The sequence below is a fragment of the Oncorhynchus masou genome, chromosome 20 (genome assembly GCF_036934945.1).
Source record: "Oncorhynchus masou masou isolate Uvic2021 chromosome 20, UVic_Omas_1.1, whole genome shotgun sequence".
Classification (NCBI taxonomy): Eukaryota; Metazoa; Chordata; class Actinopteri; order Salmoniformes; family Salmonidae; genus Oncorhynchus; species Oncorhynchus masou.
Genome location: NC_088231.1, coordinates 16,161,848 through 16,182,078, shown reverse-complemented (window position 1 = coordinate 16,182,078; position 20,231 = coordinate 16,161,848). Strand labels below are relative to the sequence as shown.

Here is a 20,231-nt window from a genome sequence, read left to right as displayed (position 1 = left end):
AAATGTGTGTATTCTATACACGATTATTTTCAAAACATTCACATGAATTAAAAGAGAGATACGTAAAGAAACAAATAAGGTATCAAACATGCCCTTCTTTCCATACAAAATAATTCACAAATCAAGAAAATAGAAGATTCATGCACCTGTATTTTTTTCTTGTCTGTGTTCATTTTTGAACATAATGGTCTGCTTATATAACGGGTGTAGCCTGCTTATATTATCTGCTTATATAATTTCCATTTAACCTAGATGCTGTCCACAATAGGGACCTGCTGAACACTGAGACCTGTTTGGTATGCAACCCATGTTGCATCTGATGGCCTTTCTCTCAGACACTCTCTCTTTCTCTCTCACACACATCAGAGAGAGAGAGTGAGATAGAGTTGACCTTTACATTTTTATACATTTCCCCAAACCAGACCCTACTTATCATTTGAGCTTACTTATCACAATCTATTTTGCACAATATAATGATGGAACTGTCCAAAATCACATACACACACTCATGTCAGAGAGAGAGAGAGAGTGAGATAGAGCTTACCTTTTTATTTAGACAAATTGCCCCAGACCAGACACTACTTATCATTTGAGTTTACTTATGACAATCTCTTTTGCACAATATAATGGAACTGTCTGGTAGCTATGAGTTTGAGTCAGGTGTTATTGTACTCTGAGGATAATTATAACATGTTAAAACATATCTGTTCCAGCCAGACACCTGGATAAAAAAAATCAAAATGTGCAGAAATATCAAAGTAATTATAGAGGGCGCTGAGACAGACAGATCCAATCCTTGTCTTAAAAGGCCTCTGGTACAGATCGCAGCATGTTCCTTTCACAATGGAAGTCAAACTAACAGAAGCAGTGATTTTCTCTCTCCTTCTTACTCTCCAGGTATTTTCTGCAGGTAAGTATTTTTTTATTTTTTTTATTTTTACAAATCATCTAATTTCTGGGGATTTAAATATCTAACATGAAATATCAGAGATCATCTCTTCAGAATGCTATGATGACGTAGTGTCATATTTTTTTGAGGAAATGGAGTGAAAATATATATGTTTTTGCCATTTGAAATGATAGTGATGATCAGGACATTCGGGGGCGATTTCAGATTAAGCCTAGTACTGGACTAAAAAGCACTTTCTATGGAGATGTTCTATTTAGAATTATTTTTAGTCCAGAACTAAAATTAATCTGTGTCAGCATCACTTTCACAATGTCTTGAATGTCATCCAGAGAGGAACGATGAGACTTCCACTTCCTGGCCCGATCAGGGGGCAATTCCCACGGGAGACTACCTGGAGAAGGGGAGAGGAGAGGTGCACAGATATGACAGACAAGGTGAGTAAAAAAAAATCAATACATTCAGACTAGCCTGGAATCCAAACTGAATATTGATCAGTATTACTATTGTTTCAGTGACATGGTGTGATATTCAGCTTGGATCCCAGGCTAAAGACTACTGAGTAAACACGATTGATCTCTTATATCGATCCTCAGTGGCATTTATATAATTGACAACAAAAACAACTTTCTCACGTATGTTTTTTTTTCACAGAGCAGCATTCTGGGCAATCTGAACATGATGTTATTCACACACTGCTGAGCACAAACGATGCAACTAAGATGGACATCATCAACCGTGACGAGTTTCCATGTAACGTCATATCAGTCATGGACGACCTCCCAACCCCTCAGGTTCAGACTCAACCAACCCCGACCGCAGTTACCACCAGCAGCCCACACCTGGACAATAACAAAAACAAGAGAAAGGCAAAGGGAGCTCCTCAACATCAGGGTCTAGTTGTCCCATACCTACCCATCAGGCCTGGTGCCCCCAACATAAAAGGCTTCCCTCCTGCACCACCAATGTTCTTTGTCCCTCAGAAAGCTGCAGCACGCCATCCCCACCCCATGAGCTGGTTTCCCAGAGGCTATGGAAGTATGCCCAACTACCTCATGCCCCCCTCTGTATTCTCAGCCTATGTCCGGGCTTTGCATGGAGGTTCATCTGAAGAGAATTCTTCGAGTGACTGAAGTATCGGGTTCCTAAGACCATTTATAAATAGAATAGGGGTGTCCGTTCTATAGATTCTCTTTCTATGGCTAAGAGTTTCTGGTGCTAAGTCTCCATTACTGTCCCAGACAAGAGATCGGCAGAGGCTGATATGATCAGTGTCATTGTGCGCTGAATCTGCTATGTGGAAGTGTTGATAAGCATCACGTTTTTATATTTTAATCACTCACAGCATCATGTGTATATGCTTACATGACAAAAATAAACCATTTCCTTTTCATGAACAGTCTTTGAGTTTTTTGGACTGCAGTGCTCAACCATTTAATTACACTAAATGAATATGTTTAACATGTTACCTTCAGAATCACGATGCTTGCACAATACAAATTACACCCTGCATTGCAAAGAAAGCCAGGTTCGACAAGTGCAACTTTTAATCAAGCCAGAATGAACAATGATTCATGGATTCATTATCGGAGAGCATCATGCCTGTGTCACAAATACGCAGACCTGTGGTCAACCTCGGCTGCCTTTGCAATCAACACAAGGCAGTTACCACAGGAGCTGGAACGAGGTGGTGTTCATTATGCACCAAACTGAAGGTCAAAAAGAAAAGGCGACTGCCAATAAGAAACGTTCCTTTCATTAGAAATTAGAAGTGTGGTTAAGGTTAGGTTTGAAATAACATTTTAAGAAGAGAAATTGTAGAAACAGGCGGGGTTTAGCAAGAATTATGACTGTGGCTGTGGTTATATTGAACAAAAATATAAATGCAACAATTTCAAAGTTACAGTTCATATAAGGAAATCAGTCAATTCAAACAAATTAATTAGGCCTAATCAATGGATTTCACAACTGGGCAGGGGTGCAGCCATGGGGGAACCAGGTGAAGAAGCTGGATGTGGAGGTTCTGGGCTGGCGTGGATACACATGGTCTGTGAGACCGGTTGGACATACTGGCAAAATCTCTGAAACGTTGGAGGCAGTTTATGGTAAAGACATTTTACATTCAATTATCTGGCAACAGCTCTGGTGGACATTCCTGCAGTCAGAATGCCAGTTGGACACTCCCTCAAAACTTGAGATACCTGTGGTATTATGTTCAGTAAAAAAACTGCACATTTTAGAGTGGCCTTTTATTGTCCCCTGCAAAAGGTGCACCTGTGTAATGACCATGCTGTTTAATCAGCTTCTTGATATGCCACACCTGTCAGGTGGATGGAGAAATGCGCACTGACAGGAATGTAAAGAAATTTGTGCACAACATTTGAGAGAAATAAGCTTTTTGTGCACATGGAACATTTCAGGGATCTTTTATTTCAGCTCATGAAACCAACACTTCACATGTTGAGTTTATGTTTTTGTTCTTTATAGTCGAGACCCACGTTACTTCTGGCTTTGTTAATATTCTCAAGTAGGATCCAACATCTTGGGGCATTTCCAACTTCATCTTTTACGACATTTGGTTGACTGCTGTGCCCCTTAAAACATGACAACCGTGATGACTGGTGCAGATATCAGTAGTTTATTGTATGTTAAGTCCAAACACATTCAAAATGGAAAACTAAAACAAATTTGCTCCATCTGCAACACATTTTTTTGTTTCTACTAGCAAACAAGTAGAAGGTAAACACAGTAAATTAAGATGGCAACCAACTGACTGCTTAGCGTACCACACTTGCTAAAGCCAGGAAGGAAATCCTATTCCACTGAAAAGAGGACTGGAATGATATACATTTAAATCCACTCTACAGCATTTTTCAACAGTGGAAAAAGTTTACAGCCTTTGCTTTAGGGGGTCCTTTGAAACTTGGGGGTAGAGATGGGGGTTTCACTGAAATTTCAGAGCAAAAAAAATAAAAAGTACAAATCTGCTCCCAATAAACATTTTAACACCACTGTGTTTTAAAGCACTGACTTCAGAAAACTAGCCAGAAAGCATGATGGCATTCCACTCGGCTGACTCTCCACACCCTTGTTGACCATTGCAAAAGTAAAATCGCAGTAAGTGCCCTTTCCTTAGCCATAATATGAAACTCACATTATGAGTATATAGGCAACTGTGAAACTTGTCCATATGTGGAAACATGGGGTGGGATGTAGTTCTGCAGTGACCAACAATGGGTTCCTGGAGAAAGGGGCTCAATTTCAAAATGTCCTTTTCCCATAACACACACCGGCGTGGAAACATGGGGTGGGATGTAGTTCTGCAGTGACCAACAATGGGTTCCTGGAGAAAGGGGCTCAATTTCAAAATGTCCTTTTCCCATAACACACACCGGCTCGTTCGTCTCGTCGCTCCAATCCAACCAAAAGGTACATGCATTTCCACCAGTGTGACTGGCTTTTTAAGCTGGCCCACGCCACGAGAAAATTAATTATGAGAGCAATGTCAGAAAAGGGGATAGGATGGGAAAAGTGTTTTTACTGTGACAGATTGTCCCCAGAAAATTTCAGAAATAGCGCAATACCACCTGACAAGGAAGACCTCAGTACGACATTTTGGAAAAGGCGCTACATCAGATTTAACTTTCCGTTTCAGTGCAAGAAGACCAGTAATAAGAAAAAAGAAGTGCAAAATATTTGTCATTTCTCCTCCCCGATTCTATTCCAGGTTGAAACCGAGGTCTTCCCTTTCACAGTCACAAAAAGAAAACTTCCCATTTCACTGGCAGAGTACTGGTATAGAAATCTTATTTTGCCTTAGTGGGGAAAAAAATATAGAAAAATCGGTACACAGCACATTGAATATCAGCATTTAAAAAAATATGAACGCATAAATGGATTTAAAAAAGTGAGTGTCATCCCAGATAAAGTTTGCACTAAGGCTAAACCACACCTAAGATGACCATTTTACAAAAATTGCTGCCAACGAAAAATGTTTGTTGTTGATGAAACAGTCGGATGCCCTTGGATCCAGGGCTTATGCCACCGTTTGAGACAAAGCCCATGCTGCTCCAATTGACCGTACCGATTGAGAACCGTCTAGTAGCCCATGTCTGAGCCGTGCAATACGTTTTCCTTTAAGAGGGCATTTCATTTTCACTGTCCGTTACAGTTACTAAGCAAACAGCTCGTCAATACTGCAGATGCAAACTCTTCAACTGATCCCATTTGCTTGACTAACCAAGAATCACACATGACTAGTATGTTCCAATGAGTCATTTCTTTAACCTAATAACGCATTCTCTGGGACATTTAACATTAAAACTTCAGGCACCCGTTGTCTCTCTAGTCTCTTCAAAACCCCAGAGCATATCCTATAAACAAATGCACAACTTGCAGGACATTATCTTAGGTAGTTCAACAGTACTTATGGGAGAGTGAAATGTGCACCAGAAAAACATTATAATCCTGTGAAGAACACTGCAAATTCTCCTGGCCTCAGTAGGTAGAGTAGTTCAACTGGAGCTGGGAGCAAAACCGGGTACCCCGAACTCAACTCACTAGTAAGACTGGAAAGATGAAATAGAAGGCACCATCATGCTTTTATAGTCAAGTTGAAAAAAAAGAGAGAATTAAATCATACAGTGAACTATGATTTTTGCTGTACATTTATTATGTTCCTCCGTACACTTGACGGGGAATGGAGGGAGAAGAGGAGCCCCAGTTTCACGGTTCTGGCAAGGGTAGGGGAGAAGAAAAAAAAAATGCATGAAAATAAAAGAAAAAACAATAGGGAGCGAGTCTCCGAACATTATCACCACCACTCTCCTATTGGTCAGCTTGGGTTGTGTCTGTGGATCATCCTTTTATGTCCCCATTTGGTGAAGTCCAGGAGCTTTTTATTAAATTCATTTAGGAAAATAATCATTCTGTAGATTGGTATGTTGTATTCCAGCAGTAATTGAAGCATAGTTATGGGTTCGCAGATGAAAGATGTGAGAGAAGTATATTGGTCACAGTAAACAGGCCTGAAGTGGAGGCCTGCCTTGTCACGTCGTTTAGCTTTGAGACAACAGTAGATGTCTCAACCAGCTGCGATCCCAGGATGTCAATGTAACATGACAAAAGTACCCATTAGTGCATATTGATGAGAGCATTATGCAATTTGTTTTAAGCAGTGTCCTTTGAAAAGGAAAAAACTAAATGCAAGCCCCCCACAGCAGGAAATTCACCTCATGCTTTTCCAACAGTAACGGGCAGAGAACTCCCACATATAAAATGTGCATTAAGAGGGGTTTCGTGACGTAGCGCCCTGGTAAGTCGAGGCGTAATAATCTCTATTCCAAATGATGGGCTGTATTATCGTAGGTAAAAGTCTATCAGTCCCTCCTCCTATAACGATGCAGATTACTCCTGGTTGCTTTTCCTCAAATTTACAAATTAATGTTTGTGAATTCTTGACAACACTGGAAAAGTACGCTCAGCTCACAGCTAAGTAAAGCGAAAATGCAAATTTGACGTCTGCTCATTTTTGTCTGTCACATCAAAGAAGAAATAGTTGACAGTCTGTCACATTCCAAAGCCAAAAATACTTTTTTACCGAAACGAAAATAAACAAACAAAAGTATATACGTTTATACATGTAGATTTTTTCGTTAACGAGAACGGTAGAAGATGAACGTGGTACTACTTCCGAACTGCAGGTGGCACTATCAGCGGCGCTGGGTGGTGAAGCGGCCCTCGGCGGATCCTCCTGCTCCTCTTCCAGAACCCAGGCCGGGCTTGGGAGCACCCATGCCACCCCTGGGTGGGGGGCCCCTGCCGTCACGCATCATCCCGCTGCCGGCCACCATGCCTCCTCGTGGGCCGCCGGGCCCCCTGTCGCCACGTCTCCCCATGTCTCTACGGTCGTCTCCACCACGGACCTCCCGCTCACGCACCGCCCTGGTCTTCTTCTCCTCTACGTTCAGGCGCACCTCGCCACGGAACATGATGGGCTACAGGACAGAGGGGACCGTTAATACAGGACAGACAGGTGATTAAGGGACCTTAAGAAAATACCATTTTCACGATCCTTCTCATTCACTGGTTTGCACACCATAAAACCTTATTGTTGCATCTTTGGTTGTATCGATTGTGTTTGTAGTTTTCCTGCATAGAAAAGTCTTAGGAAGAGGCCTGCCTAAGTGTTTTCAGGCCGCCTATGTCCAGAAAGCTAAAACAAGAGCCCCCAATATTATTCTTTAAATTACGATCCTTGAGAACCAACAATCACCAAAAATAAGAATCAGGGAGAATCAAATTCCAAAAATGATACATTCAGGAGTATTTTTGTCAGAGAATGGGAACCCCATTGATTTTGTTAGAATGTTTGAGACTCAGATAGCATAAGCCAAACTGAATGTTGTCTCTGCGGACAACGGGAGGGCTTCAAATTTCCAGTCAGCACCCCCACAGCACCATTTTGCGCCAGTAAAACCTTGAATACTCAGTCTCCTATAGCTGAGATTCAAACAAAGGGAAAACGGGCTAGAGGATCAGGATACTGTGCAGAAAACCCATAGGTAGTGACTTACAACACCAAGTCGTGTGCCACCAAAACACCCGTGTGAATGAGGGGGATAATGAAGTCAGTACTTGCCCCCCCTACCTTCGCCCCCAGGATTCTCTGGACAGGGTCAGAGTCGTCAAAGACCACAAAGCCAAAGTTGGGCAGCTTTCCTCCGACTCCCTTGGTGTTGATCCTCAGCTCCACTACATTGCCAAAAGCTGAAGGAAGACATTTTAGTTTTCAATTCCAAATACCAAAAATCATACACACTTCTCCTGCTACGTCACCTGGAGTTTACCGCGTTAGTTACACCTTAACAAAAGGCTAGAAGATGTAAACTGTTCCAAACGCACACAATTCTATTGATTTAAATGCCATTGATACTTTGAACAACCAGAAAATGGCATGGCTAAATAACCATTCATGTGTACGAGTGCTTACTCATGAAGAAGTCCTTGAGCTCTGCCTCGTCAATGTCATGAGGGAGGTTGCCCACAAAGAGCTGGTGGCTGTCTGGGTACCGGATGATCCTCCTGTTGTCCATCTCACCGGGGTCCGCCTCGCCCCGACCTGCAGTCAGGAGAAGTCATTAGCTACCATCTGCACCGTCACTCTGTACCAACACTGAAGAGAGCACATTTAGTATAAAGTCACAGCTTTATTACCTTTGTTGACAAAACTGAAGTGGGGTTTCCCAGTTTGTGATTCTGAAGGTGCAACACCATCTAAGTGACAGAGACGTGCACACATTGACCCATGTGTAAATAATAAAGACAACAGAAGTGTAGGCACCCGTGACGTGTTGAGAACTAAGCAGAACCAAGAGCATATTGCGCGTATAGACAGTGCGTCTATAGAAAAACATTGCCATTAGGTCCCACCGGGCTTACCAGGTCTGGATGCTCGCTGTACGAAGGCTGGTCTGTCGCGGGGGCGCTGGTCCCGGGGTCCCCGGAGAGGGGCCATCTGGCTCTCAAGTTTGGTCTCTGCTCTGGGCTGTAAAGGAGCACGACACACAGGAGATGAGACCTACTTGACCACAGACAACACTCAGCCCAGACACACACAAGACACGGGGTCAGGGGTTACCTGTGAGCTTGGTGCTTTAACAACATGGGGGGGAATTCCAGAGGAGGGTCCTGTACCGCTAGGAGGCAGGTTTTTACTGGTCACCGAGGCCCAGGAGAAGGTCTGCCAGGAATTCAGTCAGAATTCAACCGTGCCAATCAGTAGAACACAGTACAATATGATTTTGAAAGGCACATATCTTGACAGTAATCCGTGCAATAGTGCTACTTCTGAAATGGCACCCTATTCCTTCTATAGTGAACTTTTGACCAGCGATCTATATAGAACAGCAGTGTGATTTCAGATGCAACCTGCATGTTATTGTGATGTTATAAATGGTCATAGCACTGTTGTACCAGGAAAGTGGACCAACCTTGGGGGCCTCCTGCGTGCTGGGTGGGGACTCTACTGGGACCGGGGAGGGGGCCTTCTCCTCCAGCTCCTCCATCACCTTCTCCTCCACGTCAGGCTTCAGCTCCTCTACCTCGGGCTCCGGTTCAGGCTCGGGCTCAGGCTCTGGAGCCGGCTCCTCCATGGGCTCCTCAACACCATTGCTAAATGAAGCAGAAATCAGTCAAGTTTTCTACAGCCGTTTGCCTAGATGTACCTTTTTATAAACTCAGATACAAGCTCAATATGATTGGATTCGGTCACATTTCTTCTTGACACAAATATGATGCAACTGTACACTCACTGGCCAGTTTATTTGGCACCCCACACCGTTCATGAAAATGGACCGCTCCTACAGACAGACAGTGAGTCATGTGGCCTGCTAGATAAAGCAGGCAGACAGGCATCCAGTTACTATTCAATTGAATGGGCAAAACGAGTGACTTAAGACTGCGCGTGGTATGATCATTGATGCCAGGCCCAGTATCTCAGAAACTGGCCGCCGGATTTTCCCACACGACAATGTCTGGAGTAAACCAAGAACGGTGCGACAAACAGAAGAAAAAAAAAATACACCCAGTCAGCGGCAGTCGTGTGGGCGAAAACAGCTCGTTGATGAGAGGTAGAATGAGAATGGAAAGAATCGTGCAAGCTAACAGGCGGGCTACAATTAGATCAATAACAGCGCAGTACAACAGTGGTGTGCAGAACAGCATCTTGTTGATCCTTGTCATAGATGGGCTATTGCAGCAGACAACCACACCGGGTTCCACACCATTCAGGTAAAAACTAAATGCCGCTCGTGGACACATGGTCACCAAGATTGGACAATCAAGGAGTGGAAAAACAGCACCTGGAGCATGACAGAGTTTAATTTACTTGAGTGACCTGCGCAGTCCCCAGGCCTCAACCCAACAGACCATCTGGAATGGGCTAGACGGCAGTACATTCATGCTGTGAACATCCACAGCAACTGCGTGAGGCCGTCGCCGTCAGCATGTACCAACATCCCTGTGGAATGTTTCCGCTACCGTGCAGAACGCCCCAAACAATTCTGTCTGTTCTGAAGGCAAAGAGCAGGTTCGACCCGGTACTAGATGGGTGTACCAAATAAACTGTCCGGTGAGTGTACATACCAACTGTATGCCATGTTTACTTATTGTTGTTTTTTTAATACCGTGCACATCCTGTACATAAATGCAATTTCTCTAAAACAGAACATTAAGTACATCTAGTCGCCATTGATCTAACCATCATTGTCAAACTGACATGGTGGTCTCCATGGCATAGACTTACATGACAGGGTGAGGCTCGTAGTAGGTAGTGCTGTTAGGACTGTCCTGGAGTGGCTCTGGGGACGGCTGTCTCTCCTCCTGCTCCTCCTCAACCTCCTCTTCAGATTCTGAGGCATCATTGATTAACAAAACAAAGTATACAGACCATATAAACAAATTGACATCCAAAGTCAACATTGAAGATAATTTAACTGGACAAAGTGCGGAATTTCTTACCCTCATCAAGTTCAGCCTCAGAGTCGCCGAAAACCTCATCCTCATAGCGGAAAATGTCGTTGTGTACGTAGAACTTGTTTGCCACGGAGCCCTGTGGAAATAGCCAGACAAGCTATTATTATTTGTGCTGCACTAGCTGACAAAATGTGCTTTTCCCCTCATAGTTGAGGAGCTACATAATCTAAGAAAAAGTGCAGTTGTTTTCAGTGGACATGAAATGTTTTGAAACAGTGAATCAGGGAGGTACTTCCTGAACATTGAGCCCTTCTGAACACAACGCAGGTAGTCACTCCACTTCAATTCATTCTACCATTTCATGACTGCTGAACACAATCCAAAATTCCCAGTGAGTGACAATTAAAATATGACAACTACCCTATGCTTAGTAAAGTGTGTGCAGTGAGCCCCGCCCTTTAGCCTACCGTACTACGCACCTCTGGAGCGAGCACAAAGGTCTGCATGAACTTCCTCATCGGCTGGCCGTTGTTGGAAAGCTCACCCAGCACCTGGACCACAACACCGTCAGTCAGCGTGGCATGGGCGTCCACGTGTCTGATCTTCGTGTGGCATTCTTGGAACTGCAGGGACAGGACCTTCTTGTGGATTTCCTGGGTAGGGTGAAGGAAGTACAGTTAGAAGTAAATCACAAGGCCAGGAGTGGTTTATAATATAATCAAATTTACTGCATTACTACATCACAGCACTTGGAAGGTTATTAAAAAATATTTGAACATCTAAATTGTTTGAGATTTGCATGAAAAGCATCCCGAGTGAAGACTCTTGACTGTGTTATATTTTTCAAAACAGGTAGTTGTCATCTGGATCTTTGATTAAGGTTATTGACACTTACTGCTTGGCCATACACTGCTTCTGCAAGCTTCCCGTTGGAGTCAAGTCCGCCATGAACATAGGAGGAGTTCCTTCCATAGAACCTGTCATGACAAAGCAGAGACATTTAAAGTCCTGCTGGCACAGGTCTACATAAAGCAATGGAAGGTTATCACATACTGTGGGCTATTCAATCTAGACAAATGGGTCAGTACCTGTGCAGGAAATCGGGTGCTTTGTTTAAGAGTGTGTAATACTGCCTCACAAACTCCCGCCCTACAAGCAGGGGACTTGGCTTCTCCATCACCATTTCTTTGGTAATCAATATCAAGTGCTGAAACAGAACATTAACAAAACATTTTAATCTTGATATGAAGTAATACTTTTAAGTGACCTAAGAACATGCAGGTCAGCATTGCAGAAGGAAAATAAAGTCATGACAACTCATTCTTATTGGACATAATTGAGGCAACATGTACAATATCAACGTTAATACCAGAATGAGACCAATGGAAAACTGAGCAACTTATGAATCGTTCATGAATGATATTTGAATGCAAATTTGAGCTAATAAAAAATTATGTACAGAAACTGGTTATTTAGACGGTGCTTTCTAGTTTTGAAATTAGTTGAGAATATGAAGACAAAGTCGATGCGTTCAACTGATTTTTAAAACGACAATGCACCATGTTGTTCGTGTTCACATTTTAAAATGATACATATTTATCGTTGCTAGCTAACTACCTACTTTGATAGCACACACTAGCGTGCAACTGCGCCATCACGTTTATCCACCCGGACACAAAAGAGGGGTACAAAGCATAGGTCGACTTCAACGAGACGTTGTCAGAAGAGTTGAGAGATTGCCTGAACATGTTACTAATCAAATGAACAAATTAGGTTAATGTTAAATTAATTTGTTTGATAGTAGCCAGGCCTATTGTGACGGAAACTGCGGAAGGCCTCCCACGACCTGGTACAGCCTCCGTCGTAGCTGGATGTCTATTTTTGTGTGGCATCGTCGAATCATTTCCCTGGCCTTGATACCAGACATAACACATGTTGCTAGAAATTGTAGACCAACTCCAAATGCTTTGAAAGAGGCCTCGTCTTATTTGGAAGTGTATTTAGCAAACTAGTTAGGGCAGCATACTTGTAAGGTAAACGAGGATTAGCTAGCAAACGCTGGCTTCCTACTAGATTGGTGCTAGGCTAATTTGGGAAAACTAGTTAGCTAGCTCCTAGTTAGCCAACACGTTAACACTGCGTGCATTGATAAATAGCATTACCCCCAACATTCTAATGTAATTTAAGTATACATTTTAATCAACAAAATGCACAGAAAAGTCCGTACCGGTAGCTAATTTAAATGATAGTGAAACGAGTACATTTGCTAACGTTAGGCAGCTAATGGCGCTAAGCTAGATTTGTGGCGTCGTTGCTTTTTCTCAAGCTACCTTGTCTTGACAACTTTGTTTACCCCTATCAGTTTTCCTTCGTGTATTAACATGCATCAACACTTTAATGATGCAAAGTCATGTGGCTCAATTTCATGAATTAGAAACGTTGAACAGCTAGCAACAATCACTTTGTAACTAGTCAATACACATTGGTCTAGTCTGACCGGTTAACACGTTCGTGCAAGTGCCTAAATCCTGGCACCGGCAGGCAGGGTTTTCTTGAACAGAGCTGGTTAGCAAGCAATAGTGTCGACACCAGTGCTCGTGTTAGCATTGCACATAATACAAAGGCCGACTGGCTAGGTATTTTTTAGCTATAGCTAGTTAGTTAATGAGAAAAATAAAATTGAACTCGGTCAAATTCGGGGTTTAGCATCACATGATACCAAGCCTGTTTATTCCATTTTAGCTCAAATTGTCGACATGAAATTAGACACATACTGTACAGTCAGCCAACAAAGACCTTCACTAACTCAAATGTTAACTTTTTCCCGAGAACAACTACAGTAGCGAGCCATTAATAAAATGTTATCGTTAGACAGATTATCGATTTTTTTTAATTAAAAAAGGTAACTTACCTTTTGAAATACCTATCTAATTGAACACAGTGATTAAATGACTATACTCTGAAATATGCAGAATATTTCAGGTGTAATTTATAATATTTCTCTCCCTCTACTGAAAGACTTTATGATCTCTGCTGTATCAGAGATTGGAATTTAAAGCGATAGACTTCAAATTTATTGTCTAACCCCTGCAATCTAGGGAGGGAACCCCCGTGACAGTGGAGGAGCCAATGATATTTTTACACTGGACAACATCAATTGTGACGTGATTTGGTGTATTTTCCCGCCTGCCTTCCTGCCTAAAAATCCAGACGTTATGACGTCACAACGGGTTTATTTTGTCATAACTCGTAATATAATATTCATTATCAGCCAACAGTTAAAAAGAGATTCATTGTGACTTAAAACATATTTACCAAGAAAATAATGTAAATATAGTATGTTCTATACACTACAAAATTGAGCAATCTGTAATTCATGAGGATGTTATATGTTTTATTCCTGACAGACAGCAGATAACTTGAAGGCTACAATTAATACTTTTGAATACAAAAACTGGAGGAAACCTAGAGCCACAGAAACAAGTCTATCATATGCCTGCCAGTATCAGGAGACACACCTACAGTGCATTCGGAGAGTATTCAGACCTCTTGACTTTTTCCACATTTTGTTACGTTACAGCCTTATTCTAAAATGTATTAAATTGTTTTTTTTTTCTTCTTCTCATCAATTTACACACAATACCCCATAATGAGAAAGCAAAAACAGGTTTTGACTGAAATGTCTATTTACATAAGTATTCAGACCCTTTACCCAGTACTTTGTTGAAGCGCCTTTGGCAGCGATTACAGCCTTAAGTCTTCTTGGGTATGATGCCTCAAGCTTGGCACACCTGTATTTGGGGAGCTTCTCCCATTCTCCTCTGCAGATTCTCCTCTCAAGCTCTCTCAGTTTGGATGGGGAGCTATTTTCAGGTCTCTCCAGAGACGTTTGATCGCGTTCAAGTCCGGGCTCTGGTTGGGCCACTCAAGGACATTCAGAGACTTGTCCCGAAGCCACTCCTGCATTGCCTTGGCTGTGTGTTTGAGATTGTTGTCCTGTTGGAAGGTGAACCTTCGCCACAGTCTGAGGTCCTGAGCGTTCTGGAGTAGGTTTTCATCAAGGATCTCTCTGTTCATCAATACCTTGATCCTGACTAGTCTCCGAGTCCCTGCTGCTGAAAAACATCCCATCATGGTGCCACCACCATGCTTCACCGTAGAGATGGTGCCAGGTTTCCTCCAGATGTGACACTTGGCATTCAGGCCAAATAGTTCAATCTTTGTTTCATCTGATCAGAAAATGTTGTTTCTCATGGTCTGAGAATCATTTAGGTGCCTTTTAGGGGACAGGCAGAGGTTGGAGGAGGCCAGTCGGAGCATGCCGAGGAGTCTTGTTCTGTGCACACACCGTGCAAGCGGCGACAAATGCGGACACGTCAGGGACCATAATAGGCCACCAAAAGAGCTGTCGCACAAAGGCCAGGGCAAGCCTGGAGAGTGGGCCCACTCCAGGACTGCGGAGCAGACGCTATCAGGAACGAACATCCAGTTATCAGGGGCCCCCCGGGGTTAGGCTGGGAACGCTGCACCTCACGAACCTGCTTCCCTATTGACCCGCTGCCGAGTGCCCTCGCCAGGCACGAAGTGGGAAGGATGGTCTCGGGTTCCGGGGTAGTAGTCGTGGGGCTATAGCGGTGGGACAGTGCATCTGGCTTGACATTCTTGGATCCTGGCTGGTTTGAGAGGGAGAAGTTGAACCATGTGAACCGCAGGGCCCATCTGGCTTGCCTGGAGTTGAGGCGCTTGGCAGTGCGGAGATACTCCAGGTTCTTGTGGTCAGTCCACACAATTGTTCCACCCCCTCCAGCCAGTGCCTCCATTCCTCCAACGCCATCTTCACCACGAGAAGCTCACGATTCCCCACATCGTAGTTCCTTTCCATGGCGTTGAGGCTATGGGAGAAGAAGGTGCAGGGATGTAGCTTGAGGTCAAGGGCAGGGCGGGATGGGGGATGGGTGATGGGATGAACCAGGATAGGGGCTGTGGTGAAGCGATGTTTGAGGTCCCAGAACGCCTGGTCAGCAGCTGGAGACTATGTGAACAGAACCTTGGGCGAGGTGAGTGCTGACAGGGGGGAAGCCAGGGTGATGTAACCCCGGATAAAGCAACAGTACAAGTTGGAAAACCCCAGAAAACGTTGAAACTGCACCCTGGACGTAGGCTGAGGCCAATCCATCACTGCTCTCACCTTCCCAGGATTCATCTGGACACTCCCAGCAGACATGATGTCATCCACAAAAGGGATGGTGGAGCGATGGAACCTGCACTTCTCCGCCTTCACAAACAGCTGATTCTCCAGAAGAAGTTGAAGGACCTGCCGGACGTGGAGCATGTGTTCTTGAGGGGAGCGGGAGAAGACGAGGATGTCATCAATGTAGATGAAGACGAACCGTTTAAACATGTCGCGGAGAACATCGTTCACCAGAGCCTGGAACACAGCAGGGGAGTTGGTGAGGCCAAAGGACATGACCAGATACTCGTAGTGACCACTGGCCCTGTTGAGGGCGGTCTTCCACTCGTCCCCCTCTCGTATCCGCACCAGGTGGTAGACGTTCTGTCGATCCAGCATGGAATATACAATGGCCCCCTGGAGCGGCTCGAGGGCCGAGGAGATGAGTGATAGCGGTCCTTAACCATAATGTCATTGAGTCCCCAGTAGTCAATGCACGGGTGCAGTGTCTTATCCTTTTTCTCCACGAAGAAGAACCCCGCGCCAGCGGGGAGGAAGAGGGACAAATAAATCCAGCAGCTAGGGAGTCCCCAATGTAGGTATCAATAGCCTTGGTCTCCGGTCCCGCCAGAGAGCACAGACGTTCCCGGGACGGCGTGGTGGTAGGGGGAAGGTCAATCCCACAGTCATAGGGTCGGTGCGGTGGAAGCGACATGGCCCGGGCCTTGCTGAACACCAACCCGGAGGTCCTGGTACTCCGCTGGAATGGCGGAGAGATCCAGGGCACATTCCGAGCCCCCAGGAAGACGTCCCGGGGCAGGTTGTGCAGACTTCAGGAAATGGCCGTGGCAGAACAGGCTCCAGCCCATGATGGCACCAGTAGACCAGTTCATGGGGGGATTGTGTTGTTCGAGCCAGGAGAATCCCAATACCACTGGAATCAGAGGCGACTTGATGAGCAGGAACTGGATAGTCTCGCTGTGATTTCCTGACACCCGTAGGTTGATGGGAGTGGTGTTTTGGGTGACTCTGCCTATAGAGCGACCGTCCAGTGCTCTAACGTCCATGGGAATGGAGAGGGGCTGAGTGGGGATGTTCAGCTCGGACACCAGCGTAGCGTCTAAAAGGAGAACGGGGCATCAAAGACCTTCCTCACTTCCCCCACAAACCCCTCCAGACCAGCGCATATGGCCGGCTGTTGTTCCCACACAGCAGTAGCCCAGGTGAAAGCCCTCAGAAGTAACAATGTTTATACAGCAACGGGGCAAAGGTACAGGACGGCAGGCAGGATCAGGGTCAGGTCAGGCAGAGGTCGGTAATCCTGAGGTGGGGAAAAGTTACAGGACGGCAGGCAGGCTCAGGGGCAGGCAGAGTGGTCAGGTGGTCAGGACGAACCGTTTAAACATGGGTACAGACTGAGCATCACTTTGACATCATTGGCAGAGTTAACAGCTTTTAGTATTGTATACACACCCTAGATCACCACCACTACAGGTGGGGCATAGCTCCCCTTCCCCTCTCTCAGGAGGGTGTGAAGAGTACTGAGGGATGACCAGGACTGGTTGGACCCAGGCCTTGTCAGGTTATCAGACTGCTGCACATTGCTCCCAGCAGGCATGGGCACGACTTGTACCTGTGTGTCCTGCTATACCTCTCTTATATCTGGGAACTTGGCAGGCGAATAGATTTTCTTCCCAGCCACATCGACCACCATGGGGTACACAAAATATGCCCCAGTGGAAAGGAGAGCTACACCAGGGGGGAAGGATGTGGTGGTCTGGGAGGGGGAGTGGAGGGGTTAGCTGGAACTCCTTACACCCATCTCCCCTCTCCTCGTCCCTCGGGGTGACCTGATAGCCTTCAAGGAACCAGACGTCCTCAGATTGCTTCTGGAGCTCTAGGAACCAAAATAGAATGGAATGGATCAATTGTTCACGTTCAGAATTGCCCACTAAAAGTACAATGTTTATTACATTATTATTGAAACACAAACTGTACAGTCAACAATAAATGAATGGCCATTTATGATGATGATAATGAAAATACTCACTGCAGAAATATTTGTGACAGTTTGTAACACCTTTACCTGTTAAGAATAAGAAATGGATGACCATTTATGATGATGATAATAATGAAGATACGTGAAAATACACATTATATACAAAAGTATGTGGACATCCCTTAAAATTAGTGGATTTAGCTATTTCAACTACACCTATTGCTGACAGGTGTATAAAATCGAGCACCCAGACATGCAGTTTCCATAGACAAACATTGGCAATAAAATGGCCTTACTGAAGAGCTCAGAGACTTTCAACGTGGCAACGTCATAGGATGCTATTACTATGTTTCCAACAAGTCATTTGTAAACTTTCTGCACTGCTAGAGTTGCCCCGGTCAGCGGTAAGTGCAGTTATTGTGAAGTGGAAAAGTCTAGATGCAACAACGGCTCAGCAGTGAAGTGATAGGCCACACAAGCTCACAGTACAGAACCGCCGAGTGTTGAAGTGTGTAGCGTGTAAAAATCGTCTGTCCTCGGTTGCAACACTCACTACCAAGTTCCAAATTGCCTCTGGAAGCAATATTAGCACAAGAACTGTTCGTTGGGAGCTTCATGAAATGGGTTTCCATGGCCGAGCAGCCGCACACAAGCCTAAGATCACCATGCGCAATGCCAAAAGTTGGCTGGAGAAGTGTAAAGCTCGGCGACCATTGGACTCTGGAGCAGTGGAAACACGTTCTCTGGAGTAATGAATCACTCTTCACCATCTGGCAGTCCGACAAACTAATCTGGGTTTGGCGGATGCCAGGAGAACGCTACCTGCCCAAATGCATAGTGACAATTTAAAAGACAACAACAACCACCCTAACCACTGCCTGTAGACCCCGTTATCATCAAGAAGGCGAGGTCAGTACAGGTGCATCAAAGCTGGGACCGAGAGACTGAAAAACAGCTTCTATCTCAAGGCCTTCAGGCTGTTATATAGCCATCACTAGCACAGAGAGGCTGCTGCCTATATACACAGACTTAAAATCATTGGTCACTTTAATAAATGGAACACTAGTCACTCTAATAATGTCACTTTAATAATTTTAACATATTTTGCATTACCAATCTCATATGTATATACTTTATTCTATACTATTCTACTGCATCTCAGTCTATGCTGCTCTGACATTGCTCGTCCATATATTTATATATTCTTAATTCCATTCCTTTACTTAGATTTGTGTGTATTGGGTATATATTGTGAAATTGTTAGATATTACTTGTTAGATATTTCTGCACTATCAGAACTAGAAGCACAGGCATTTCGCTACACCCGCAATAACATCTGCCAAATGCGTGTATGTGACCAATACAATTTGATTTGATTTGAAAGTTTGGTGGAGGTTTTTCATGGTTCGTGCTAGGCCCCTTAGTTCCAGTGAAGGGAAATCTTAACGCTACAGCATACAATAATATTTTAGACGATTCTGTGCTTCCAACATTGTGGCAACAGTTTGGGGGAGGCCCTTTCCTGTGCACAAAGCATGTTCCATACAGAAATGGTTTGTCGAGATCGATGTGGAAGAATTTGACTGGCCTGCACAGAGCTCTGACCTCAACCGCATCGAACACCTTTGGGATGAATTGGAGCGTTGACTGCAAGCCAGACCTAATCACCCAGTATCATTGCCCAATCTCACTTGTGGCTGAATGGAATAGAAAAGTCCCCACAGCAATGTTCCAACATCTAGTGGAAAGCCTTCCCAGAAGAGTGGAGGCTGTTATAGCACCAAAGGGGGTCCAACTCCATATTAATGCCCATGATTTTGTAATGAGATGTTCGACAAGCATACTTTTGGTCATGAAGTGTATTTGCGGCTGATTGTAACACCTTTGCCTGTCGAGGATAAAAATGATCATGTTTTGATCCAAGGAAAGGAATGCTTGTTCTTTGTTCGTTCTGACTGAAGGCAATGAACAACTCACCTATAATGTTTTTGATAACCTAATGGCATGACATCATATGAAAAGGTCTCTTGACATTACACACAATGTGTGCGTCCCAATAGACATTCTATTCCATATATAGTCCACTACTTTTGACCAGTGCCCTATTGGCCCTGGTCTAAAACAGTACACAAGGGAATAGAGTGACATTTGGGACTTATACAGTGTTGCAAGAGGCAGTTATGTAACATGGTATGCTTGTTTCTAATTAGATCTCATCACCATTAGGGATAGATTGTAGAAAGAAAGAGTTGATTCTGTGAAGAATGCATCATGACATCACAAAGCTTGATAAATGCAAAAATAACCCATACAAAGGTTTACTTTAGAACACATGGTACAAAGTCTCTGAGAAAAAAAACACAATTCGTAAATAGTTACAGCCAACTCTATATTGATGATACCTACCGTCTTTGTCATCAGATAACATCACGAGGATAGTCACTGCAGATAGAACACGGACAGCACGGTTGACATCCATGCCTGCAAAATGATCTGAAGTCTCTTTCCCATGGAAATCTATCATGAAGGCTGATACATGCTAATTAAACAACCCTCTCATGCCAGTGCTTTGTGATACAGCACAGAGCCTATTGTGAAATTTATTTAGAGTGTGCCAGTGGCCTTGTTTTAGCTATAATATGGAAATATTACATCATATTTTTAATTATTTTGTTTGTTTT

The 20,231-nt window shown here is 44.1% G+C and overlaps 2 protein-coding genes across 5 annotated transcripts; one reads left to right on the top strand and one right to left on the bottom strand.

The window, feature by feature from the left end:
* Nucleotides 1–816: 816 nt before the first annotated feature.
* On the top strand, nt 817–2,346 carry LOC135507032 (uncharacterized). Its single transcript, XM_064926533.1, has 3 exons — nt 817–910; nt 1,240–1,344; nt 1,562–2,346. The coding sequence occupies exons 1-3, from the start codon at nt 844–846 to the stop codon at nt 2,038–2,040; spliced, it is 651 nt and encodes a 216-aa protein (XP_064782605.1). The 5' UTR covers nt 817–843; the 3' UTR covers nt 2,041–2,346.
* Nucleotides 2,347–3,529: 1,183 nt separating this feature from the next.
* On the bottom strand, nt 3,530–13,446 carry g3bp2a (G3BP stress granule assembly factor 2a). Of its 4 annotated transcripts, none has more exons than XM_064926528.1 (13): nt 13,293–13,446; nt 11,470–11,588; nt 11,277–11,358; nt 10,849–11,034; nt 10,427–10,517; nt 10,212–10,317; nt 8,899–9,079; nt 8,547–8,648; nt 8,348–8,453; nt 8,123–8,182; nt 7,899–8,027; nt 7,548–7,675; nt 3,530–6,903 (listed from the first exon to the last, which is right to left on the bottom strand). In XM_064926528.1, the coding sequence occupies exons 2-13, from the start codon at nt 11,562–11,564 to the stop codon at nt 6,619–6,621; spliced, it is 1,551 nt and encodes a 516-aa protein (XP_064782600.1). In that variant the 5' UTR covers nt 11,565–11,588; nt 13,293–13,446; the 3' UTR covers nt 3,530–6,618. The 4 variants fall into 4 exon arrangements, with proteins under 4 accessions (XP_064782600.1, XP_064782603.1, XP_064782602.1 ...); XM_064926531.1 differs by having other exon boundaries at nt 10,861–11,034; XM_064926530.1 differs by having other exon boundaries at nt 7,557–7,675; nt 13,293–13,445.
* Nucleotides 13,447–20,231: the final 6,785 nt, after the last annotated feature.